Below are 27,304 nucleotides of genomic sequence, written 5' to 3'. Positions count from 1 at the left end.
TTTTTCCCCTCTCAAATGGAACTATAAGCTTTTAGAAATCAGGATCTATTTTTAATTGTTATTGAATTTTATCTATTCCAAAATGCACATTTTTTCACACTATTAACTTCCCTGAAGTCAAGATGCATCTTAATTAACATCAATGGTGTCAAACATTATAACAATGTAATTGGCAGTACTTCCTCTTTCCTGGTGTTACATAAAATAATGGTGTGTCTTATAATCAATGGTATCTTAAATTTAATGAAATACCATTTTTTGGTAACTTCACAGCCGTTGGTGAAGTATTAAGCTCATTGCAGATACTCCATAAATGGTTGTTGGTTAATTTAGCTCCTGGTTATATGGTTTTGAACCACAGACGTGGCTGCAATAAAGATAACCTGCATACCCAGCATGTTACTAATTTCAAAAAATGAAAGCAAAAATAGTTTCTTTTTTTGGAGTGGAGGTAGAAAATATAAAAAGGAATTAGACAAGTGTGTGGCACCTACTTTTTAAAAAATGTATATCACAAAAGATTGAACTTTGAATTTCTGAATTATATCCTAAGCTCTTTTGCTCCAGACTTTGGAAAAGACCTCACTTGTTTTGGGCTATATGAGATCCTTAAATATCACCACAGACATATAAATAATTAATATTTGGAAGGAAATACAGAAAGTTCCTGCTTCTGTTTTGTTGCTTCTTTTGTTTTATTACTATAACCATGCATATATAAGCAAACTATGTTTTGTAATCAAAATGCTCCAGCAACAAATTCATATGAGGCATTGTATTCATAAAGAAAACTTGCATTCAAACTTGTTTTAACTGAACTAATTTTTTTTTTAAATGTCTTTAAAAAGATTGCAAAGGGAGCAGTGTTATAACCATGCATGGAATTTGGTATATTTCTGTATTCATTTCAGGCTGTGTCTGTGTTCTCAGTGAAATGCAGAATTGAGACTATTAACTCAGCCAAAAATTGTAATGCAAAATGGATTTTTGATTATTTATAATTTTTTTTACCCATATAAATCATATCTGAGATGATAAAGATTAAATATTTCCATGGTGATTTTATTATGTGATATGTCAGAATGTGTAAATGTAGTGGGATGAATGTGGGCCTTGGGATCCAACAGATCTGAGATTGAGTACAAGAGTCACTGCTTACTAGTTCTTTGCATTTCAATTACAGTTGACCCTTGAACAATGCAACGTTAGGGGCACTGAGCCACCAAGTAGTCAATAATCTGAGTGTAACTTTACAGTTGGCCCTCCATATCCATAGTTCCACATCCGGGGATTCAACCAACTTTGAATTGTGTAGTACTATAGTACAGTATTCATTGACAAAAATCTGTGTATAAGGGGGCCCTTGTAGTTCAAACCTGTATTGTTCAACTGTCAACTGTACTTTATCCAAAAGTGAGATTCTTGTGTTGCTTAGAGATAATACTAGGAAAATGCATAGCATTTGGCATAGACACTTTAAATCTGTTAGGAGAGAGAAATTATATGGTGGGCATGGGAACAAATTCCAGGATATATTCAATTCACATGTTCCCCTTTCCCCAGACCCCTTAGTCCTTGTAAGGATGTGCTCCCTCTTCCAGGACAATCCTTTACCAAACCTGTCCCAGGATAAGCAATGCCTCTCCCATGGGTGGGTTCCTACCTTCTTCCTCTGGCCTGGGTCTCCTAACAGTTTATTTCTTCTTTTTCTCCTGCCAGAACTCCAACTCTTCTGCACTCAGGCTAGCTTAATGAAAAGGAATTTTTCCCTTAAAGGACTTTTTAGATAACCATATAATGCAGTAGAACAAGCATTAGATACTAAGTTAAGAGACCAGGGACAATGAGTGATGTGACATTGGGCAAATCAGTTTACTTCTCTGGACCTTGGCTCCTCTTTTGTAAAATGAACAGCTAAGTGGGATAGAGTCTAAGAATCAGCATGTTAGTATACAATGCTATTGCAGGCATGTTAGTATTACAGTATTATAAGCAGGGACTGCAGCTATTAATCTGTAATCAACAATTCTACTCATCCATTACAGAATGATGTGGCGCAAAGAACATGGCTTTTTGAGTAAGATGGAACTGTGTTCAACCATCTTTGCTACTAGAACCTAACAAACAAATACAAACTCTGTGTCCAAAAACGAGACTAACTTGCACATTAAATGTCCTGTTCTGTAAAAATGTGGTAGACATTACTTCCCTCACTGGGTTGTCATGAAGATTGAATCAGATAATGTTTGTTTAGTGCTGGGACATAGCATCTGGTCTTGCTGAGGGGGCCTTTAATCTAGTGTAAGAGCTCAGTCTCCATCTCACCCATCACTATCAGCAGCATATGACACAGCTGATCACACTGTCCTTCTTGAAACACTTTATTTATACCCTCAAACCTCTCTTTCTTTTCCTCCTACTTCCCAGATCTCTCCTTCTTTGTCTCCTTTTCTGGATCCTTCTCACCTTCCTGACCCCTAAATGAGGGCATATATCAGGCTTCTCTATCAACATTCACTACTAGATCGTCTCATTCAGCGTCATGGCTTTAATTGGCATCTTTAAGCTGATTACTCCAGAACTTACTTCTCCAGCAGAGATCTCTTCTATGAAGCCCAGATTCATAAGTATAGCTTCCCATTTGACATTTCCACTTGGTAGACTAATAGGCATATTAAACTTAACATGTCCCAAACTGAACTTTTCATCTCCACACCATCCCTTTCTTGGTAAATGGAAAGTCTACTTTTCAGTTGCTCAGGCCAAAAAACTTTGGAATTATCCTAATTTTTCCCTCATCTGTCTACGAATAAATCCTCTTGGCTTGGCTCTCATATGTATCTAGCACCTGACTATGTCTTCGCTCCCCCTCTACAGCCATTCTAGCCCAAGTAACTGTTGTCTTCCATCTGGGCCAATGTAATAGCCTCCTAACAAATCTCCCTGCTTCCATTTTGCCCCCTCTCCTCACAGCAGCCAGGAAGATCCTTTTGCAGCATAAGCATAGTACCATGTCACTTATCACAGACTGGGTATCTCTGGAAGTGACTGAGGTAGTGTTTAGCATGCAAGACTTTTTTAAGGAGTGCTTTGGGGATCAACATTTGTAGAAGGGAATGGAAGGGTCAGGAGTGGACAGAAGTCAAGAGGTTATGCAGGTCCAATGACAGTCTTGGCCAACCATATGTTGGCCTTTGAAGCTGGAAGGGCCCTTTAAAGTTGTCTCAAGTTGGGCTAAGGTAGCCAGGCCTTTATATTCCCTCATCAATCAGTCTTGGTTATGGTCTGTTCCATGAAGGGTACTAACTCAGGCAAGGCAGCCCTCTGTAGCTGAGGCAGTCCCTGAAGGGATCATGACCAGTCAGCCAGCAGCACTCCCAGACAGCAGGTATTCATTGAACGGGGAAATGGGTAGCACAACACAGGATCCACCACTCCTCTGTTCTCTCTGGTGGCTTCCCATCTCACTCAGAATAAAATCCAAAGTCTTTACCATTTCTCTTTGACCTCCTCCTCTCCCACCACTCTTCCCTTCAATCACCCTCTGAAGCCACATTTGCCACCTGGCAGTTTCTTAAACTTCCCCAACTCTTACCTCTCACCAGTATACTGCTGTCTTAGCACTTGTGGTTCCTTCCACTTGCAAAGCTCTTGTCCCAGGTATCTACAGAGCTGGCTCCTGCACTTCATTCAAGTCTCTGTTCAAATTTCACTTTATCAGAGGAGCCTTCTCTCACCAACCTATAGTGAATAGCACACTGCCCTTTCACTCTGTTACCTTATTTCACTTAGTTTTTCTTTTTAGCTCTTATTTCATGACCTAACATAGCTATATTTGATTTATTTATTGACTGTCCATGTCCTCCCTCCATTTGGATATAAGTTCCAGAAAAGAAGGGACTTTGTTTTTATTCATTGTTGTATCACCAGGGACTGTAACAGTGCCTGGCACATGGTAGATGCTCAATAAATATTTGTTAACTACAACTATTTTGGGGGCAGGGAGTATTCCATAGTAAACAAGAGCTAAGGCATTGGATGGAAACAAACCTAAATTTTACCTGTGGGTCTAAACTTATGATCTGTGAAATGTAGGATATGTTATTTGCACTCTCTGCATTTGAGTTCCCTCAGCTGTAGAACTGAGCTGTAGATGATTTAATACTATATACATAATAAATTTGTGATGAGAGCAAATGGGATAATGTGTGTAAAACATCATTAAGCACCTGACATATAACACTAAGAATCAAAAACTGCTTATAAGCACAGGACCTAGCATGTAGTATGTGCTCAATAGCTGGTAAATTTTTTGATCATTTTATGATCAGAATTTATCATTTTGTGATAAATACACGGAATGATATATGAGAGTTAGAGTTGTTTTTGATGAACACGTGATATTTAAATGATGCAAAAAAGTTCTTCAGTTCTTCATTTTAGAATGCCCTGTAGCTAGTCTGGGCTGATTTATCACTCTTTTCAATATGGAGAAATTTGGTTTATTTTAAGTCAGTTTCAAATACAACAAAAATTTTAATAAATTGTTGTGAATAAGTGTTCTCTAAGTGCAGCTTCACTTTATACATGTGTTTATACATTGTGTCTAAGCCCATATAAAATTGCATTTTAAGTGGGGTAAGAAAATTTTCTATTTAAAGGAATCTTGTGACTTCTTTGGTAAAACATATCATCCTTTTCTAATCCAAATCGTTCTATAATTGATCAATTTTGTAAACTTGGATGTTTGCATCCGCAATTTCTGAAATTATGTATGAAAAGACTTGCGGCCAATGCCTCTCATAAACAGAGTGTATATTTATTGCATGAAGACTTCTGCAGTTTTACTGATAATGAAAATGTAGGCGAGAAGTCAGGGGAAAAAATGTACTAAGCTCTTATTAACCTGCAATATAGGAACATAATTAGAAAATTACTTTCGCAGGTTTCATTTAAATTGTTACCTTACAAGTCTGCACAACAGTTTTTTGTTTATGTTTTTAATCTAGTAAATGTTCCTCTTGGCAGTAACATCAGAAAGAGTGTGAAACACATAGGAAGCGAGGAATAACTTTCAACGTCTGCTGTAGCCCCCCGGATTAGCCTAAAAGCAGGCGAACAGGCACGGTTCTGCACAGTAGGAAGGTTTGCACTGTGACTCCGCAGCTGTACTAGAGCAGGAGGGATACCCAGGTCACCACAAGAAACACCGATCGAGCATATCCAGAAAACCACTGCTTTTAAGGAGAGAGGAAATGTCAGCCTTCTCTCCCATTAAGTCTTATATTTTATCATTGGGTGTGAATAATAAAGCTAGCTTTAAATAGCAACAGTAAGAAAACTCTTTGAAGGGTAATTAATTTTCGACCAACCGGAAGGAGAAACAGCATCCAATCGGCGCCCGTTTCTCAGTGGCCAATCAGATTTCCCCTTACATTGCAGCGCTGGGAAAAACGGAGCTGGACTCTCGAGACTCCCAGCGTGTGGCTGATACAGTTACCTGCAGGACAGTGAACTACTGAGGCTGCATTTGTTAATTGAACATTAAGAGACTAGCAGTTCGGTCGTTCACTGTGCTGGCTGGATTTGCTTGTGTTTGTTCTTAGTCACTGCTCATGTAATGCACTCCCTTAACCAGGAAATTAAGGCATTCTCCCGGAATAATCTCAGGAAGCAATGCACCAGGGTGACAACGCTAACTGGAAAGAAAATTATAGAAACATGGAAAGATGCCAGAATTCATGTTGTGGAAGAAGTAGAGCCGAGCAGTGGGGAAGGTTGTGGTTATGTGCAGGACCTTAGCCTGGACCTGCAAGTTGGTGTTATTAAGCCATGGTTGCTCCTGGGTGAGTATATTGATTTGCCACTAAGTTATTGAGTTCATTTAACTATATTAATTAACGTTTTCCTCCCTAATAATAATAGTCTGTACTATCAGCTAAACTGCTGGAAAATTGAAATGTTTCCTTTTTTGGATATGGAACTTACTAGCTAGCTACACTAGCTAGTCAGGGATGTTTCTGCTCTACTATATACTTAAGAGGCATAGATTCTAGTAACACATAGCACCTGGTATTTGAATTTCTAAAAGCTTTCTTCCTGTTTTTCTAACTTCTCTGGAGGATAACACATTGATGTTGTATTTTCTTGGATAATAAAAGGATATAGCCTTAAAGATTATCAAAGTAAAAATAATGCTTTTATTAGGCAAAACTACAAGTGACAGGGGTTGAAGTTATAGAAAAGTTAATATTTCAAAAGGCAAATGCTTTTTTGCCTGCTCTGGGGTTGCAAACCATATGGAGTGCATGCCTCCTGTGGCCACATGTGTTCATGGTGTCTGTTTTTGTAGTGTTAAGGAGAAGGTGGACTGATACTTTATAGCTATGAATCTGATGGTTTATGATTTCTTGTATTATGGAAAATACAGATTCCCTATACAAAGCATAATCCACAAATAACAAATGTAGCACAGTTATAAAAGTACAAGCTTGTTAGCTTGGCAAGAATATGATATGGTATTCTTAAAAAATAGTCAACAGTGTTTTAAGTAGGTTTGAATTATTTTTGATTTGTGAATAGAGAAATTAAGACTTGGAAAAATCAGTGATTTGTTAGTATTTATACAGCCAAGCCTCTCCAGAGTAACAAGAGAACTGAATTGGGTGTCAGAAATGGCCAGGTATTATGTGGAGTGCACATAGCATCTCACTCCTTTTAAAAACTCTGTGAAGCAGGGATCATCAGCTCCATTTTACAGATGGGAACTGGATTTAAGATTGGTTAAGTAACTTGCACAAGCTCAAGTCTGATACACTCCGGCTCTCCATTGTTACATAGACTGACTCAGGGAGTCCAGGCTTTTAGCCATGCTCTACGTAAAGCTAGATGAGCTAGTGAAAGTCATTTATTCTCTTTGGTCCTCCAGAAAAGCCATCTGTAAAGCTGAAGTAACAGTATGTGCTTATCTTATAGGGTTGTCCTGAAGTTGGAAAAGGTTTTTGAAACATATCAATTGCAATATACATATGAGTTGTTATTGTATTATGTATTATATGAATTGTTACATGACCTGTCTTTTCACCAAATAAATATATCCAATTAGTTTCTGCAGCCCTGTGAAAAAATGAAGTGGGTCATTTAGTCTGGAAGGTGCACCCAGGATTTGCACAACATTTCTAGGAGAGGAAATATAGCAAGGCACATGTTTTGGTTATTTGGCTTCCATTGTAGTGATAATGGTTTAAAATAATTATGGTAGAATTAAAAAATATCATTCACCCTTTCAGAGTTTTCATGAACTTCACTTATTTTTTTATCTAGACTTATGCAAAGTGAGCTGATCAAGGTAGTGTTCTCAGATTGGCATTGGAACCCTTCCAGGATCTTGAGCGAGTGCTGGGAGGGACTTCTGAGACTAGTCCTTATATGGTCGCCTCTTTGGACCAGGAAATGGGATAATTTCATCAGGTACAACCTCCTTTCTTCTGAGAGGTAGATAGACCTTCTTCTGCCCAGTTACAAGCGACTTATTCTGAGGGACCTATGGATGGTTACATCTAAAGTTCTTCCACGTGAATGATGCAGGGGTTGTTTCTAGGTTGCTTCAAAGAGCTTCTTTCATCTATTCAAAGCAACACAGCTCCCACCTAGCACTACATGAAATTAAATTTTGTTTTGGGTGGGAAATAAAGAAAATAGAAAGCTGTCAAAATACAATGTCTTTTTTAGTTAGCTCATAAATTCACCCAAGCTTCTGCATTTCAAAAATCTTACATAGGCCCTTGAACTACCTAACAAGTTGATAAAAGATCTTAGTCAGTGAATATTTTTGTCCTAGGTTTTGCAAATTATATTTTTACAACAAAAATCACTAGGACTTTTCTTATATCCAACTTGATTTGTAAAAGTGAAAAATTCCATTTCTCTTGGGTAGTTAAAAGGGTACAGTTATTTCTTGTTATGTCCATCCTGTTAAGAAATCCCAACTGGTAACATTTTGAGATCTTTGCTTCAATTCTAGGTGAAAATCTTGGGATCCTTTATAAGGTTGTAGAGGATTTCTGATATCCTGGAAGCCCAGTATTTTTAGGAGGCAAATAATACATTAAATTTGTATAGCTCTTAATTTTGTAAAATTCTTTCACAAATATTATTTTACCTTATCCTTATAGGAATTTATGCTCCTATTTCTATCCATTTATGAATGTTTACTCCTACAAATTTTCTCAAAACATTTCTCTTTGGAATATTATTTATTTCCCTTTTCAGTAATGTAATAATATCTTTTTGGTTTATTTCAGTAATAATTTTTTTGTTTAATTTTTTGATGATGAAAATAGAGATTTGTAAATCAAGACATGCTGCACCAGAATTTATGCAGTATTTAGTATTTTCATAAAAAAAGATCTCTTAAAAATAGAAACAGGATTCTGGAGATCTTACGTAGCCTATTTTTTATGATACATATATTATGATTGCAACACATTGAACTTGTTAGGAGACCCAACTCCAGTAGCACGTAATATACTTTCTAAATCAGTTACTTCATCTGTAATATTTCCTTAATAATTCTTGGCCAAGGTCTTGAATATTAGTGGTTTGTGTCATTGTAAAATATAACTGTAAATTATTATTATTATTATTAGACTTCTTTCTTTAGTTGTAGTCCTATTTATCAACTTCTTTTTCTGTTATTTAAAAAATTGCCATACTGTTAAAATTGACTTGCTATTCAGTTCTATTAAGTTTAACACAATTATAGATTCATGTTGCCACTGTTAAAATCATAAAATTATTAAAATTGATATTTGTTTTAAAATTTCGATTAAGATAGTTTATAAAAGGATAACATTCTACTTTTTCAAAACAAAGGTTTAAATAACACATTGTTATAATGATTTATAGTGTTTATTTCTTTTAATGATAAGTGTTTTTCCAACAAAATTTTAACGCAAGACTGCAACACAAAGCAATCATTTAAAATTGGAGAAAAGCTGAGTTTATGTCTAGAATTTAGAGAGAATTAATGTGAACTGAATACTACCAAGTATTAGATGAAACATACAAGCCAATTACCTGAAGTCCATTTGTGCTGACTAAAATTATTCCCCCACACGATTAAAACTCATGTAATTTTCCTATTGTTTGAAAAGGCAGTGATACAAGTTGATTTTTGGTCTCAAGAACACTAAATTTGTACCAATATATTCATATTCTGGAAGTCATTTTCAAAATATGGCAGCCAACTCTGGAATATAACTGACCTGTTCTGTTTGGTGTGTGTGTGTATTTAATGGAAATAATGAAAGTATACAGGTTTGATAAATATAATAATGATAGTTTTGGATAGAAAAGAAAGAATTTCATTCATGCATGTTTCTTTTTTTTTTTTTTTTTCTATTTTAAGAAATAGGCCGTGTAGAATTATTATTTAAAAGATAACATGCGGGCTTCCCTGGTGGCGCAGTGGTTGAGAGTCCGCCTGCCGATGCAGGGGACGCGGGTTCGTGCCCCGGTCCGGGAGGATCCCACATGCTGCGGAGCGGCTGGGCCCATGGGCCATGGCCACTGAGCCTGTGTGTCCGGAGCCTGTGCTCCGCAACGGGAGAGGCCACAGCAGTGAGAGGCCCGCGTACCACAAAAAAATAAACAAACCAAAAAAAACAAAACACAAAAAAGATAACATGCATATTAAACCACCAAATTTCAGTTAACTTATTTGAACCCATTTCTCCCCCTGGAGATGAATAGGACTTCCTACAGAAAACTGAGAAATTATTTTTAAATTATGAAGTATTTCAAATGTGTAAAAAATTACAGACTACACTATAACAGACAATTACATATCCACCATCCAGCTTTAACAAATGTTAATATTTTGATAGGCTAACTTTTAAGTAAAGTTGAATGTAGACTCAGTAAGGAGCCTGTGAGCTTCGTATTACCAAGAGAATATTGGCCAACCAGCATACTTGCTGGCCCTCCACCTACCTAAAGTCACATAATAGAAGCTGGCAGATTTCCCAGGTGGATAAGGTGAGAAAAGTGTTCTTTATAGAAATGGAACTTAATTCAGGAAAGTAAAATACTTGAAATCGTAATATAATAAATGCCCTATCTTTTCAGTTGTGTCACTCACTTTATTTTAACTAGTTGTTCTCATGTATAATAACCTTGTGTATTACCTAGAGTCATTTTCCAAGTGTGAGAGCTCTAGAAAGCCAACTTTGACAGGAAGAAACTGGAAAAGGATACAGCCCTAGTGGTACACAGAACGTGGGTGGAATTCAATAGACCAGCAGTGTTTGCTCTAAGCTACTGGGTGTTCCCAGACCAGCTGGCACTAAATCATTTTGTGGGTGTCTTTTTTAAAATATCCTTTTTTAAGTTACAAAAGAAATAGATACTTATTGTAAAAAGTACACATGAGCATAAAGAAAAAATCACCTATAATCCTACTGTTAACATTTTATTCTGTATACTTCCTGTCCATTTTTAAGCATATACATAGTTTTTGTTTTTACAAAAATGGTTGATGTTTTGTAACCTGCTTTTATCACATAATATATTGAGAATATATTTCCGTGCCATAAATATTCTTCTACATTTCTCATTTCAAAGGGCTGTATATATTTTCACTACATAATTGTACTATCTTTAATAGAACCCAACCCCATCATTGGGTTTGGTTGGTTTTTTTGTTTTGTTTTTATAGAGTTTATTTTGTATTACAGACAACACTGTGAAGAACATCCTGATAGCTAATCTTTGCAATATCCAGGACTTTTAGGAAGAATTCCTACAAGTCAGATTTCAGAGTCTAAGAGTATATATATAATGAATATTTTTTGATGAATATTCCTGAATTATCTTTCAGAAAGTTGGACTGAGGTCCTCCCAAGTTGCATTTCTTAAAATAAATGAATAGCTAACAGAGTTGTTGCAAAAATTAGATTAAAAGTCAGGATGATTATTTTTATATTCAAGGTGATGTTATTTATTTCTTATAGGGTCACAAGATGCTGCTCATGATCTGGATACACTGAAAAAGCACAAGGTAAAAGGAAATGCTTCCTGTGTATAGGAAGTATTTTAATTGTTACATTTATTTAGGAAAAACTGCATAGGTCCATTTCAGAGTTGGATTGGTGAGATTTGGCTATAATTTTAATAAAGTTACAAAAATTATTGCACTTAATTCAAATATGTGAATTTGTAATCCATCTTTCCAGTTTTATTTTCTCTCAGTCTCCCTTTACATTTCCTCATGAACCTGACTTTGGAGGCACTTCTTCCTGTTTCTGCTTATGTAGTTCCTCTGTGTGGAATAGACCTTCCCCTCTTCTCTTCTTGTCCAAGATTTACCCATGCCTTGAGTCCCAACTCACATACCACTTCTTCCCCAATGCTATCTCTTCCCACCTTCCCCCACACAACTGATGTGATTTATTACTTATTTCAATATTTACTGAAAAAAAAATTATCCATCAACTATTTTGTTAAGCAAGATTTCAGGGTCATGGAATTGCTGTGGTTTGAGGAATGCAAAAGGTTCTTGTTCACATGAAGTTTATGATTTGAGGGGCAGAGAGGGAAGAAAGACAAATAAGCAGCTACAGTACAGTGTATTGTATGTGTTGATGGGGATGTGCAGGTGCTATGGGAGAGCATAGGAGATGATGCCCTTAACCCATGTTTGTTTGGGTTGGGTTGGAGATAGTAAGGTCAGGGAAGTCTTCCTGGAGGAAATAATATTGAAGTTTTGCTCTGAAGGGGGTGAGGAGGGAGCAGACAGAAAAGTGTTTAGATAGAAGAAATGGCTCTGTGAAGGCCCAGAGACAAGAGAAAGGCTGATGCTTTCAGGAACAGAAAAGAAGTTTAGTAACCCTAGAATAGAGAGTGTGAGAAAGAAGGGTACCAAGAGACAAGGCCAGAGAAGTAAGCGTGAGTCAGATCGCAAAAGTCCATGTAAGCCAGAGTAAACTGTTTGGAATTGATACAAAAGACAGTGGAAAGCCTTTGAAAGGCTTTATGGAGGGAAGTAACAGGATCAAATTTGCATTTTAGAAAGATGGATGGTTAGAGGCAGTGTGGAAAATAGGTTGGAGGATTGCTCAAGCTAGAGATGGGAAGACTAGTTTTGAGGCTGTTTGTAGCAATCTGAAAAAAGATGATGGTAGCTTAGATTAGGATTCAGTGGGGGTAGAGAGAAGTGGATGGATTTGAGGGGTTTTTAAGAGGGTAGAATTCTCAAAAGTTAATGATTGACTACTTGCAGTACAGAGTAGAAGCGGGGGGTGAAGTTGAGAAAGAAGGAGGAGTCAGAGGTGATATTCAGCTTTCTTGGGTTACTAAGTAGGGTTGGTGTCATCCCATGAGATAGGGAACAAAGTAGGGAGGAGCAGGTTTTACAGGAAAAATAACAAGCTCAATTTTGAATAATTTAAATTTCAGATGCCGTGGATAATCTCAGTAATGTTATTCAATAGACTGTGTGGGTATATGGGGTCTGAAGTTCAGGAGAGAGGTAAAAATAGAGATTCAGGAATCTTCAGCTTATAAGTAGTGATTTAAATTGTTGGAGTAGATGAAATCACCTGGGGCAAGGTGAGCAGAGAAGAAGGCCTACACCAGAACCCTGAGTAATACCAACCTATAGGGAATAGTCAAAGGAAGAAGAATCTGCAGTGGGAAAGGAGGTACTGTAAGAGTTTGTAGGAAAGTAAAAAAATTGTGGTGTCATGGAAGCCAAAGCAGAGTTCTGTGGAGGATAGAGTCAGCGGTGTCAGATGCTGCCCAAAGTTTAAGTATTGTTGGGAATGAATTACAACAGTTGGACTTTAGAACAAAAAGTTGTTACTGACTTTAGTGGGAACAGTTTCATTTGAATTGGAGGCCCAAGCCAGATTTCAAAAGATTGAGAGGTGGAGGAAATGATCACACCAAAAAAGGGCAGAAGAGAGCAGGAAGACCCATAGGTGATGAGATCAAAAGAGGGAGATGGGAGAGTTTTGAGCGTGTGTAAAGCTGATGGTAGAGAAAGGAATTGAAAACACAGGAAAGCAAGAATTGTGGCTAGAGGGCCAAGAAAGTAGGAGGCAGTGTGACCCCAAACACAGGTGCCAGAATGAGCCTCATAAAGGATGTGGGAGCACATCATGCTCTGTATTAAGAAGGTAGAAGGAAAGGCTGAATGCAGGTGTAGGCGAAGTTGTTAAATTTGATGGTAAGATTTGATGGAAAGGGTTCCTATGTGATGACTTGTCTTTTTACTGTAAAATGGTAAGTGAGGTGATCTACTGGGAGTCGGGAAGAGATGGTAGGGTTGAAAGTTATTAGGAGAGTAGGGAATGTTTGAAAGAGCTGGTATGGGGAATGAGGGAGAGAGTCTACTAGGGAAATATAGTTGCTAAGTATCATTAAGGTTCAAGAGAGGTTGGCTCTCATGAACTAATGGTGGCATGAACTGCAGTATTGTGTGAATTTTTTCCAGCAGTGCTTAGCAGTCTGGGTATAGAGGGGACTTTTACCAGTCAGGTGCAGGGGAGGTAGACCATGGACTATAAGCTGAATAACAAAGGAAGTGAAGGCAAGAGGGGGCTGATAGATCAAATAGAAAGATCAAGGAGTTGATGGTTTTTGTGAGGTGTAGAGGGAATAACTGAGTGGAAGATGGAAAAATAAGAGTGGGATACCTGAGTTAATGGGATCAGAGCTGGATCAGTCCTGGGCATTGATTGGTCTTGCAGAGGTGGTGAAGGAGAGTGGTGATGAAGGTCATTGGCGATGAGGTCGTCAGGGACCTGTTAAACCCAAGTGGAAATTGATGTCACCCAGGATAATGGTAGGACATGGGGTAGGACCCAGAAAACTGAGGGTCAGGTGCCCAAGGAATGCAGGGTATAAGATGGAATAATCAGCTTGTATGAATCTCAAAAGAGCAAGGATTTTTACTGGAGGGTGGAAAAGAAGTGACTTGAAAGAGGCAGGGAGTAGCCAAAAGAATGCAACCCTGCCTCTCACCCACGATGTAAGTGGGGTGCTAGGCCCTTTTCTAGTTGCAGGAGACATAGAAATGAACAAGCAGTAAGGTCCTTGATTTTAAAATATATTTTCAGGTGAGAATACATTCTCTGAAAGAATTGAAACAAGGCAGTGAGAGGAGTGGCAGGGGAATAGGCCTCTGAGGGTATTATATTTCAACTGAGACCTTATGACAGAGTCAGCTGTGCTTAAATCAGGGAAAGAGCCCTTAAGGCTGACAGAACAGCAAACGTGGAGGCTCTTGGAAGGAACAAGTTCAGTGTGTGTTCCTCCCTTCTGGTCTCATAACACTTTGTTCTTCTCCTGTAGCTCTTACCACCTCTACTTTTTATTATTACTGTCAGTGAACATGTTTTCCCCTCTATTATTCAGCAGACTTCTAGAGGATTAGAGACCCTGTCCTACTCATCTTTCATCCCACAGCTCTGAGAAAAAAATTTGATTAAATTGAGGCTGAAAATTTTATGTGATAAACACTTGCAATTAATTTCTTCAAGGAAATACTAACGAATTCATTAACTAATTTGATATGTTTACTAGTCAATGTACTTATTTGTGTTTAAATTGGACTCCCCTTGTTTTATTATAATAATAACTGCCTGACAATAAGAGACAATGGCCTGAAATTGCATAAGGATATGAGAATGACTGTATATCCTGATAGGAACCCTCTTAGATCAGTATTTCAACATAAGTAGAACATGTTTTAGAGTCTTGCTTACATGAATAAATTAATATTTCTCAGGGTAAAAATGGAAATTAGAAAAACTGATAAATCTTTTCATTGGCAAGTGTTTTATTATCTAGCCCCGTTATGATACACTAGTTCAAATTCACTTTCATCCTGGTGATGTGAACCCAGCTGCTGTTTAAAAGATCATTCTGTCTCTGTATAAAAGATCCTGTTAGATGCCTGGAAGAAGCAAAAGTAAGCTGAGCAGCTGAATAGAGGGTTTCTACAAAATCTTAAGGATGCTGTAAAACAAAATTATTGATTTAAATGCATGACACATTTAAAGGGATTTCTCGGGGTTTAAGTAGAGTGCAATAACTAATAGAAATTCTCTTGTGGCAGATCATTTCAGAAATTTCTATAGGAATTTCATTATAATGTTTAGATATGGTAACAAGAGTTGTTTTATTAGTAAGGTACTCATTGAATGCCTGGTGTATGCCCAATAAAGCATGGAGGATAGAAAACCAAGTGTAACATAAAATATTCCAAGTTGTTTACTGCAGCACTGTTTATAATAGCAAATTTATTGAAAACAACCCCTATTTCCATAAGTTGGGAATTGGTTAAATGACCAATAGTCCACCCACATGATGGAATACTATATGGCTTTTTTTTTACATCTTTATTGAAGTATAATTGCTTTACAATGGTGTGTTAATTTCTGCTTTATAACAAAGTGAATCAGTTATACATATACATATGTTCCTGTATCTCTTCCCTCTTGCGTCTCCCTATATAGCTTTTTAAAAGAACACACAAAAAATGGTCTCTAGATACTGATATGAAAAGATCTCCAGGACATTTAAAAAAATTAATTAATTTACGTATGGCTGTGTTGAACCTTCATTGTTGCATGTGGGCTTTTCTCTAGTTGTGGCGAGTGGGGGCTACTCTTCGTTGCGGTGCGCGGGCTTCTCCTTGCAGTGGCTTCTCTTGTTGCGGAGCACGGGCTCTAGGTGCACAGGCTTCAGTAGTTGTGACGTGTGGGCTCAGTAGTTGTGGCTCTCAGGCTCTAGAGGGCAGGCTCAGTAGTTGTGGTGCACGGCCTTATTGCTCTGAGGCATGTGGGATATTCCTGGACCAAGGCTTGAACCCATATCCCCTGCATTGGCAGGTCCAGGACATTTTTAAATAGGGGGAAAAACCCAAGGTGTTGCCTTTGTGTAAGAAAGGGAGTACATAAAATATTTGCATAAAGATACTCTAAAAGAATATACAAGAAACCAACAAAGATGGTTACCATATGGATGGGAGATGATGGAGTGGAAAGAGGGTGAGAGCAAGACTTCTTAATGTTTCTTTTTTTTTATAATGTTGTGCTTTTTGAACTAGTTCAAAAGATAATTTTTTGATAATGCCTAAATGTGAGGATTAAGTGAGTTAACCTGTATGCCTAGCACATACTACGTACACAATAAAGGGGCTGTTCTTATTATCCCTATTATAAAGGGCATCACAAGGTCAGCCATTGTTAGGACCTCTGTAACTGCATTTTCGAAATATGCTTGATTACTTGAAGGGTTTTAGGCTAGGTCCCCATCACCATCACCACCATGACCTGAGACTCAGTAGAGTTCTTTTCAAGCATGATCGTTCAATCAATATATATGTAAGTTGCATTTCCAAGCAGCTAAACTACCTAGACATTGGGTAGTTTAATGATCCACAATATTTGTAAAGCACTTTTACCTTTCAACAAGTTTCCCCAAGATTCTCATTGGGTCGTCTTTGTAATCCTGTGATGTATAGGGAAGCTATATAGATACAGATATATTCTGTAAGTGGTCAGACCTCATTTTTGGTCTTTTGGGAATGCAGAATATAGTTCTAAAGGTAAGGCAAACACATCAATATTATAAAACATTGGCACATCTATTAATTCAGGGCAGAATCATGTAGTCCTGGCCAGAAGTCCACTTGGAGTGAGAGAGTAGCTTGGCACAGTCAGGTGGGACTTCACTGGGGAAAGCAGAAGGACATTTCAGACTGTATCTTCTAAAACAGTTCTTCCCTTCTTTCTAGGTTCTTCCATCTCCTCTCTATGTAAGAGTGTCTCTTGAGAAGATTTGGGTTTTTTTTCTGTTTTCTTCTTTCCACAAGGCAGTTAAGTTAGTAAATAGCCTGTGGCCTTCTTTTCATGAGGCCTAGTTCCCTGAGTGTCTTAATACTCTTTCGATTGTGGACCACAGAAACCTGAGCGAGGAAAGAGAATGTGTATGATGATTTAGGGGGCTCTCTGGAACCTGAGGGAAGAGAGTGGCCATGCCAGAGAATAGAAGGCCATCCAGGACAGCCTCTCTCTCCCACTGGCACATGGCTCCTATCTGTACATCTGTGTTGTTGTTCTCATTTGGGAGCAGAGATCTTTCAGCTTCCCTGAGCACTTAATAGAAAACGGCTGTTCTTAAATCTCCCGAGTTTGTGGATCATTCTAGCTGTCTCACACACCTATTTTTTAAATTCCTTGAGATAATCTGCTCAGTCTAGCTTAAGTCAGGCGTCCACCCGAAACCAATTAGCTGTGCTTAGGGAAGGAGTGGGACACAGCCAGAGTCATAGCTGGGAGGGTAGTGGGGGCAAGAGAGGCAGCCTGGACAAGTACTCTAAAATATGATGAGATACAAGAAAATAGCAAGGTCAGGCAAACCCTAAGATCCAAACTAAGAGAGACAGTAAGTTCAGTGAGAAGCATGTCCTGATAAGAAACAGGGACTCATATTTCTGGTCTGTTTAGCCTTTGGATTCTTTTAATAGACTTTCCACATGGCTCCTTCCATTTGCTTGGTGGACTCCAGGAAAGGAGCCTGAATGTATAGATGGATGAGGAGGTTGCTTATGTGTGCCATTTAAAAGAAAAATCTTTCATGACCATCCCACCTTTCAACCAGACTAATTCATCAGAATTTCTGGGTTTGAGACCCTGTGGCATTGATATTTTTAAAACACTTACTGATGGTTCTATGTGCAGCCACACTTGAGAACCACCGTACTTACAAAGAATACAAGAGGAAAATAGGGAAATAATTATTGAAAGGGAAGTTGTGTGCTACTGATGCACTTCCCTTATGTAAGTTTTTATATGGACATTAATTGATTTATTCAATAAATATTTTAAGTACTTTCTGTGCTAAGGTCACTGCTCACTCACAATGCTTACTTACAATAGTGAGTAAGCTAAACCTGGTCCCTGCTCTCATGGAGTTTCTAGTACAGTGAGGGAGATAAACAGACTCTCAGTGGTAAGGGCTATAATGAGGCAAGTAAAGGGTGCTTTGGAGGTATATAGAAATAGCACTTCTGGTAAGGGATGAAGCAGTCAGAAAAGGCTTCCTGAAGGAAGTGTTATTGAGTCATGCTTAAATTGTTTATTCTTGTTACAGCTCTCAACATCTCAGTCTCTGTTTAATTAACCTAATTCACGAGAATTTTAAAAAATCATCCTTTTTTTTCTCTTTAAGGTGACTCATATTCTCAATGTTGCATATGGAGTTGAAAATGCTTTCCTCAGTGACTTTGTATATAAGAGTATTTCTATTTTGGATCTACCTGAGACCAATATCCTGTCTTATTTTCCAGAATGTTTTGAATTTATTGAACAAGCAAAAATGAAGGTAAGTTTTTTTTTTAATTAATTAATTTATTATTCATTTTTAGTTGCATTGGGTCTTTGTTGCTGTGCACAGGCTTTCTCTATTTGCGGCGAGTGAGGGCTACTCTTCATTGTGGTGCGCAGGCTTCTCATTGCAGTGGCTTCTCTTGCTGTGGAGCACGGGCTCTAGGTGCATGGGCTTCAGCATTTATGGCACACGGGCTTAGTAGTTGTGGCTCACGGGCTCAGTAGTTGTGGCTCGCGGGCTCCATAGTGCAGGCTCAGTAGTTGTGGTGCATGGGCTTAGTTGCTCCGCCACATGTGGGATCTTCCCGGACCAGGGCTCGAACCCGTGTTCCCTGCATTGGCAGGCGGGTTCTTAACCACTGCGCCACCAGGGAAGCCTGTAAGTTTTGTTTTGATCCACAGTTCTTCAGAAGCAGATATTTAAAAATATGGGTCCATTATCCAATATTTATTCTTTCTGTAATGAATATGTAGGGAACAATTATGAAATTTCCCCTTCAACAATATTTCATTAATTCCTACAACTATTTAGTTTTCCAGTTGCTCTTTTTTCAGTGAAATATTTACTTTTAACTTTAATTTCTCATATTCCTATGCCTTCCTGAGAAATATTCGGATTTAAAATTTTCTGCTTACTGAATTTTCCTGTGTACATAGGTATTGCGTTGGCCCAAAAGTTCTTTCCGGTTTTTTGTAAGGTGTTATGGAAAAACCCGAACGAACTTTTTGGCCAACCCAATAAGCAGGTTTCCTTTGATAGTTTCTAACCACCTGCCCTCTGACCACTTTGCAAGGTAATCAGGTGGACTGTGGGATAGAGGCTGCTCTAGTCCTGTTAGTGTATTTATGAAGATTAATATTCCTGAGATTGTATAAAAATGCTGATCAGAAGCTGTCCATTGGTTCCCTGACTTTAGAAGACCAACAAAAAATACAGTACTTCAATCTTGGTACTGATCCAAGGCAGGGCTTCCAGGCTGGCTGTTACCAATAATTATACCTTGAAATGACATCATTTTTAGTCAGTATATAATTCTTACAAAATTTATGTTAGATAAATACATGGGAATGTAGAAGCACTTACAGAGAAAAGTTAACTGTCCTGGAGCACCCGACAATTAATGACAGTTAATAGAATCCAACTTAATTAAATTCTGATGATCTCCCTTCTACCTTATCTCTTTCCCTCTCTCTCTTACTTCCTTTCATTTAGTAATATTTATTGAGTGCCTTAGGTGCCCAGCACTCTTCTCGATACCCTTCTCTAGATTACTGGAAAAATGTAACACTTTTCTACCTTATTTAATAGCAGATATTTGGATGAAAGAAAAGGAGGAGATTTTCTAATTCAGAGCCTAGTATTGGCCAGTCTGTTCTCTTGTGAAAAATTTTACAGACTCTAGATTGTCACATTCCAGTGTGCCAGCTAACAGTGTTAGAAATAAAAGTGACAATGTTTCTGTATTAGCTGCTTTCCTAAGGAGATGTAGAATGTACGTTAGACGGTAAAGGAAAAATGTAGACATCATCCATATTCATATTAGAAGATATGCACATGTTGCAAGTAAAAAGTGAAATGGGTAATAGTTAATAAAAATGGTCCTTAGTTTGGGTTTCTCAAAAAACAGGACCTGAGCCAAGGATTAAGAGCTGATGCTTCATTTGAGAGGTGCAATCCCTAGGCAGTGAGAGTGAGAAGAAAAGGAAGTGACTCAGGTAAGGATGAGAAGCAGTGTAAGATGATGTGTTTACCTTGCTGAACACAACTTCACAATGAGCTGACAGCAAAATAGCTGGGTACTTGGTAGGGTGGTACCCAAGACATCCCCAGGCAGGGAGTCCAAAGAAACTGCACCTCAGTACAGATTTTGGGAGGGAGGGAAGAGAGAGAATTTATCTGCCTGGCCATCTGTCAGCTTCTATTTCCCATTGGTCAAAGTTTACCCATGGAGAGGTAACTAACCTCACAATTCCAGGTTGTAGCACCCCACCCCTTCAGTGGCCACCTTGAAGCCAAACCCAATGCCCTGTGGTGTGATTTGCCATCCAAGTTCAGAAGAAGCAAGCGAATCCAGAACTCAGAGTGTACCTATGCAGACTGCCATCGGGGAAGAGCCAGGTGTTCTTAGGCAAGCAAAACTTAATAGGCTTAAAGGCACAATAGGCAGTCAGCCACAGAGGTTGTAGTTGAGGTGGAGCAAGCTGAGGGTGAGATGATGGCATCAAAGGAATCCGAAGAGATGCATAAAATGTTTCTGCTACAAGATGTATTTGAATTCTGTAATATGTTCTAATTTCTCAAGCCTTATGATTTTTACTGAAATCTTAGCCTCAGCCAATATTTCCTTACCCTGAAAATTCTTTATTGTTTAGATTAATACATATTTAGTTTTAGCAATAGAAGTCTTGAATTTTCTTCATTTTTTTCTAGAAGAGATCTCTTCATGATTTTCCTATTGTATATGCACGTATTATTAAATGTGATTACTCAGTGAATTGCATATTTCAAAACTACCTTTCTAGGTCCTAGTTTGTTGTTTTCATTTTTTACATACAGCTGCCAGATGGAATGTCTTCCATTTTCCCATGTCTTTCCTCATTTCTCTCTGTACTTATAAAACCCTGTTTGTTTGGTTTCTCTGTCCTTCTTCTATCTCTGCCTAATGCGTTATTTGTCAGGTTTATGCCCAAAGGGACAGAAATACACATGAGAGGGAAGTAGTAAAGTAACCTCCATAGCCTCAAGAGTTCTTTTAGGAATATTTACTTGACCCCCTTTTTTTATGTGCAAAAGGTTTTGTTTGTTAGTATGAAAATGTGTATTTGATATTCCATGTTTACTTTATTATTTATAAGATGTGATTTTAAAAACATGTAATTTATAACATTGTAGAAAAATTGGAAAATATAGATAGGTAAAAATTAAGGTCACCCACTTCTACCATATAGATATAACCACTGTTAGTATTTTAATATATTTTTCTATATATCAAAAGACCTGAACTTGACTAAGTTCATCTGTCAAAAAATATGAATTACTTACTCTGAGAAGATACAAGGGATGTATATTGCTGCCCTTAAGGAGCTGGCAATCTAATTGAAAGGCTGTTCATAACAACACGAGAACAAAGCAAGCTGTGTAAAATGGAAATACTATAACATAATTCCTATCTATCTGCCCATAGCAAAATGGTGATTTGATTCTTTTAAGAGAATGTTTTCTCAGAAATGCAGAACAAAATTAATTTGTTTGCTTAGCAAACATTTATGGAATACCTACTCTGTGCCCAAAATTGTACTAAGTATTAGGCATACAAAAATGGCTTGGATATTCCTCCTGCCCGCCTCTCACGCAGAGAGAGACAGCCTTCTTAGAACAGAAGCCAAAGTTAGCTGGACCAAGAGAGGAGCAAAGGCCTTTCAAGCAGAGGACAACAGCAAGTGCAAAAGAAAAAATTTCTTAATAAATGATTTAATTGTCACTACTTTGAGTTCTGGAAAGGGGATATGAAGCTAGTAGTTTGTTTGGAAATACTTTCAAGGGCAATATGATACCCAAGGAATAATAAAAGGTAAATAGGTAAATTCAAAGGCTGTAGAAACTAACAGAAAAGTAGCTGTTTATATAAAGAATGTAAGAGGGAAGAAAATACTAACATTTTTAAACATTAGCTAAAACTAATTGCACCGTGTATAAGATTGAAAATAAAGCTAGTTTCATTTTCAAAAGCGTATGTATGGATCATAACATAGAGATAACTAGTATACAGCCAGGAAACATTAAAAATGACATGAGGGCACCTTTTATTAAGCTTATGATTCCAAGTTTCTTTGGAATATCTAATTTGTTTTGAGTTAAAAGAAGTTCATTAATAGTTTTCATTGGTTACTGTAATATGATTTTAAAATGTCTTAAGTCTCATAAAAAAGCCATTGTACAAAGTGAGAAAAATTCTGTATATGTAGAGTGAATATTTGCATTTTGCTTTTCTTGTACAGAAAGTTAATATCTGGAAATGACTCTGAAATATATAAATATAAATAGACAATCTTATTTACAAAGCAGAAATAGAGACAGATCTAGAGAACAAATGTATGGATACCAAGGAGGGGAGCAGGGGTGGGATGAATTGGGAGATTGGTATTGAAATATATACACTATTGATACTATGTGTAAAATAGATAACTAATGAGAACCTACTGTATAGCACAGGGAACTCTACTCAGTGCTCTGTGGTAACCTAAATGGGAAGGAAATCCAAAAAAGAGGGGATATATGTATACATATAGCTGATTCACTTTGCTGTGCAGTAGAAACTAACACAACATTGTAAAGCAATTATACTCCAATAAGAAATTTTTTTTAAAAAGAAAAAAAAAATATAAAAACAATTGAAATTGTCTTTTTGATATGAGGATTTAAAATATTAACTAATTTTCTTGTGAATCATCTGTGTTTCTTGAAATGAGTTACACTTGCAAATGTGTTACAATAGACCTAGGAAAGGAATTTTGCAATAGATTTATGCATCTAAGAAAACTGCCTTGTAAAAGTAAAGTAATCCAATAAGCCATAAACATAGCATTGTTAATGTGTACTTTGGACAGAGAATTTTCAGTTGTAAGGTTTTTTTCCCCCTTTCCCTGTTCCCATCTTTCTTGTGTTGTAAGAAAAGAAGAATCAAGAAATGAAGTAATTAAAATGTCTGGTTCTGTTGGGTGTGCTCACTGTTCTCTACATTTCATTTAGATCATTAACTTTTTAAAGGCCTGAGATAAGCTAACCTGTATCAATGCTGATCCATCAGATCTATCACATTCATTATTAATGCAATATTACCCCCATCAGCATTGGCCTTGCACTGTGTCCCTTTTCACTTGTGAAGTATCATTTGCAAGTTACCTGAAACGTTTTTCATTTATTGACCTCATGCTGGTGTCTAATTACCTTTTCCATTTCACATTGTCGTGAGCTATTTGTGTCATCATTTTACTACCTCATAAGTTTAACTATTTTTTAAGTCACTTCCCTCCAGAATAAAATATATCCAAGGGAAGAAAATTTTTTCTTTACTGATAATTTTACACATAGATTTCTAAGCCAGTGATACTAGTTTCTTCATGGGAGCACTATGTGTACCTAGAATGTCTCGAGCTTTCTGTTTAGTTTATGATTATGGTTTTATTTATATTTCCACATATATTTCCTGTGATTTTTCTCTTATTTATAGACTTGTGGCTACTAAGTTACTAGGCTTTTATGTGTACTTTACTAGATTACTTTAGTTTAATAAAAGATAGTTTCAGAATTCCAAATATATCATGAAAGCATTTCAATTCTGGGAGGTGGGAAGAGAAGGTGTTGGTTAATTGATGGATTTTTCCCATTCATTCCCTACAATGAATTGTATTTTGATGATTGAGTAGATTGAATCAAATAAATCGATAAAGTGAATATTTTTATTTTATAATTTTAAGTAGTATAAGATTATATTATAGTCTCTCTTAAATGAATAATGAAGATTTTTGTTTGGTTTTATTATAGGATGGAGTGGTTCTTGTTCACTGTAATGCAGGAGTTTCCAGGGCTGCTGCAATTATAATAGGCTTCCTAATGAATTCTGAAGAAATCTCATTTACCAGTGCTTTTTCTTTGGTGAAAAATGCAAGACCTTCCATATGTCCAAATGCTGGTTTTGTGGAGCAGCTTCGTACATATCAAGAGGGCAAAGAAAGCAATAAGTGTGACAAAATACAGGAATTAGAAGAAACAACAGTTCCTGAGTTACATTCTAGCTGATGATGGACAACTGTAATTTCTGAGTTGGTCTCTAGAGCCGCCTTTCCCCTTTTTGAGAGTAAACTAGTAGAAACTTCCTTCTCTCATGCTTTTTTCAAGTGGAAATAGAGGTCAATTGATTGTCCTAAGTTAGGGTATAAATAAATTTTTTAAATTATATCATGTTTTCTTTAGTATTATGTGATTAAATGCTTCTTTGATTTGCTAAGGGAAAATAACAATGTATTACCAATAATTTATTTCTGTAGAAAGAAAAGGTTTAAATTTAAAATCTATATTAAAGCATGAAAGATTAAATTAGTTGATTAAAACTTTTGGTGGTTTTCTATTCCAGCAACTGTTTCCATGGAGGAAAAACTTGAAGTGCTACTTGACTTACTATTTCAGAGGGAGGTAAATTTCTTTGTGAAGAATTTAAGATTAAAAAACAATACCTTAAGCCTCCCAAAAGAGGTAACCAAAATCTGAAGGTTTACACAATATTTATGTAGCAGTTACAATATTCACAAGATTTTTATGTCCTTTTATGAAAATGTACCCACTTTTCATTTTGATTCTTTAATTTAACTGTATTCCCGGTGTTTATTTTTAAAGTTTTTTGTATAGCTATTCTCTCTTACTTTATTGTGAGCTTATGGTTCTTTTATTAGGTGATTAGTCTCTTACATTGTATGCTTTTTATTCTGGGTCCCTAGCATTCTGTTTTTGCGTCTGACGTCATAATTATCTGATCTCCTTGGATCTGTGGGAAAGTGTTTTATACTAAAAAATCATTTTTAAAATGTGGTTTGATTAATGATCTGTTTTCTAGTTCAGTATTCTACTAGGGAACATATTTTTAAGGAAAGAACAGTTATGGTTTTGTAAGAAATTTTACATACATTTTTAAAAAGCCCAAAATCATTTACAATTTTATTTCTGGCCAGAGGCTTTGATTAGTTTTTTTTTTAATTAAGTCTCCATATTAGCAAGGCTGAACTCTGTACGTTATGAATTTGCTTAAAGATATTCTTTTAATTATTCAAAATGTACTTAAAATTAATTATAATAATTAAGATAGAATTTATTTAATAGCTTTCAAGTAGACTTTCAAGACTTAGAAAATATCATTGCCCTTTAGATTTTATTAAGAAAGTCCTGAGCTCTTCTTAATTACACATTATAGAGAGCAAGCATTTTCCTTTACATAATTTGGAAAGTGCACACTGAGCACATCTGTGCATTTGAGAAAGCAGGCTTTCTTATGCTGCCAGGAGCAAAAACTAGAGGTGATAAATGCAAATTATGTTTCCAGATTGCTTATAGCCTGACAAGATGCCATCATATGCAAAGCTATGAACTTTGCTTCTATTAAGAGGCAGCATAAATGTAATCAACCTTCTGTGAGCTGTTTGAAGCCTAACAAGGCAGACAGAATCCTCTTAAATACGAGACTGGTGTATAATACTGTATTTATGGTCAATATTGCAGAGGGTTTGCTGGGTGAACCTTTTCCATTCACATGAAAGCATTTATTTAAATACATTTTCCTTTGTTATTGCTGTTTAGTTTTCAGCCATTGAATGTTGTGAATATGAAGCCTTAAATTGAACTTATTCCTTATGGATAGTTTATTATTTTTGTCTGCAGTTTGCATAGTTTTTTCCTGTAGTGATCTGGTTACAGTACAAACATGTATCTTCTGTATCATCTACAGGAGTGCTTTGAGCATCAATTTTGTTTTCTCTTAACTGATAATAGTTTGCTGTATGTAAAATAAATCAGTAAAGGTAATTGTCTTTTAAATTAGGGGTACTGTGTAAGGCAATGATGGGTCATACATGGAGCATGTTATTGGGCTTCTCATGGATATGTCACTGTGTCATACCTAGTTATTTATAAAAAGGAACTTTATCATTATGATTCTCTGTCCCACATATTATAAACAGATCTCAAATATTCATCTGTTTCAAGGAAGTGGAAAAAGTATTTCAAGGATTTTTGGCCTCTATATTAAAATAGATTTTCCTATTTTAGAAAGTCCCCTTCAAAGGTAATTTCTCCAAAGATTCTGGAATGTAACAAGTATAAATCAGAGTATTGTCTTAAAACCTTACCCAGTGAATTAACTCAATGAATTAACACCTTTATAAGCAAAACCACAATACGTTAAAAAAAATCAGAAATGTAGCACAGTGAATTAATTGATTTTGCCAGGTGACTTTAACTAGTTGCTTTTTCTGCCCAAATCATCCTGAACATATTTAGTCACCCTGTAGTTATTTAAGAATTTAAAGCAGAAGATTTTAAAGTTTTATATTCTTGCGATACATACAGTGACATTTTATGATTAACACATTTATGGTTCGTTTCCTTTGATATACTTTTAAAAAAGCTTATAGTTAAGCTTTTCTACTTCAAGTGAAACTTTGACTTACCGTTTTGTATCCATATTTATAACGTGCCCCTTATTGTTTCTAAGTATTGATATACTTTAATAAAAATAATAAATTTACTATTTCTCCCATTAATATCTTTAATTCTTTGAGGTTATTTGTTTTAAAAGACAACAATTATTTGCTGTTAAATCTTGGATTAAACAAATCTGTTGGCAAAACACAAAATTATACATTTTGGAATATAAATTAGTTTAAGGTCTGTGGAAATTTGATCCTCCAGCCATCTCAAGAAGTGAAAAGCTAAAGTCAGATCTTGTAATTGGAATTACTGTGGATAAATTGGCAGTGAAAATTCAATAGAATATTCTAGTAGTTTAAGTCAAGAGATACTGAATTACTCTCAGACTAAACTGAGATTTACTATCTTAGTAAAGCCTTCCCTGACCACCTTATTTCAAATTGCTCCCATCCCTAACACTTATATCTACCTTTCCTGTTTTATTTACTGTATATCCCTAATTTTCCCCCAAATTTTATATATATATATATATTATTATTTATTTTTATTTTTTTTTTGTGGTACACGGGCCTCTCACTGTTGTGACCTCTCCCGTTGCGGAGCACAGGCTCCGGACGCGCAGGCTCAGCGCGTCAGTTTTGTCAACAGTTTTGTTTTGCCTGGCATCCTAGAGGGTGGATTTCCAGCAAGTTTTTCCATATCTCTGCCA

At 36.6% G+C, this 27,304-nt stretch overlaps 1 protein-coding gene across 1 annotated transcript; it reads left to right on the top strand.

Annotated features, from left to right (window-relative positions):
• The first annotated feature begins 5,525 nt into the window (after positions 1-5,525).
• Positions 5,526-27,076, top strand: DUSP19 (dual specificity phosphatase 19). The gene is made up of 4 exons (XM_024766416.1): positions 5,526-5,846; positions 11,013-11,059; positions 18,241-18,393; positions 23,944-27,076. The coding sequence occupies exons 1-4, from the start codon at positions 5,621-5,623 to the stop codon at positions 24,196-24,198; spliced, it is 681 nt and encodes a 226-aa protein (XP_024622184.1). The 5' UTR covers positions 5,526-5,620; the 3' UTR covers positions 24,199-27,076.
• The last annotated feature ends 228 nt before the right edge of the window (positions 27,077-27,304 follow it).

Source organism: Neophocaena asiaeorientalis, unplaced genomic scaffold, assembly GCF_003031525.2.
Source record: "Neophocaena asiaeorientalis asiaeorientalis breed wild unplaced genomic scaffold, Neophocaena_asiaeorientalis_V1.1 scaffold113, whole genome shotgun sequence".
In the NCBI taxonomy this organism is placed as follows: Eukaryota; Metazoa; Chordata; class Mammalia; order Artiodactyla; family Phocoenidae; genus Neophocaena; species Neophocaena asiaeorientalis.
This window is presented reverse-complemented; position numbering and strand designations above follow the sequence as displayed.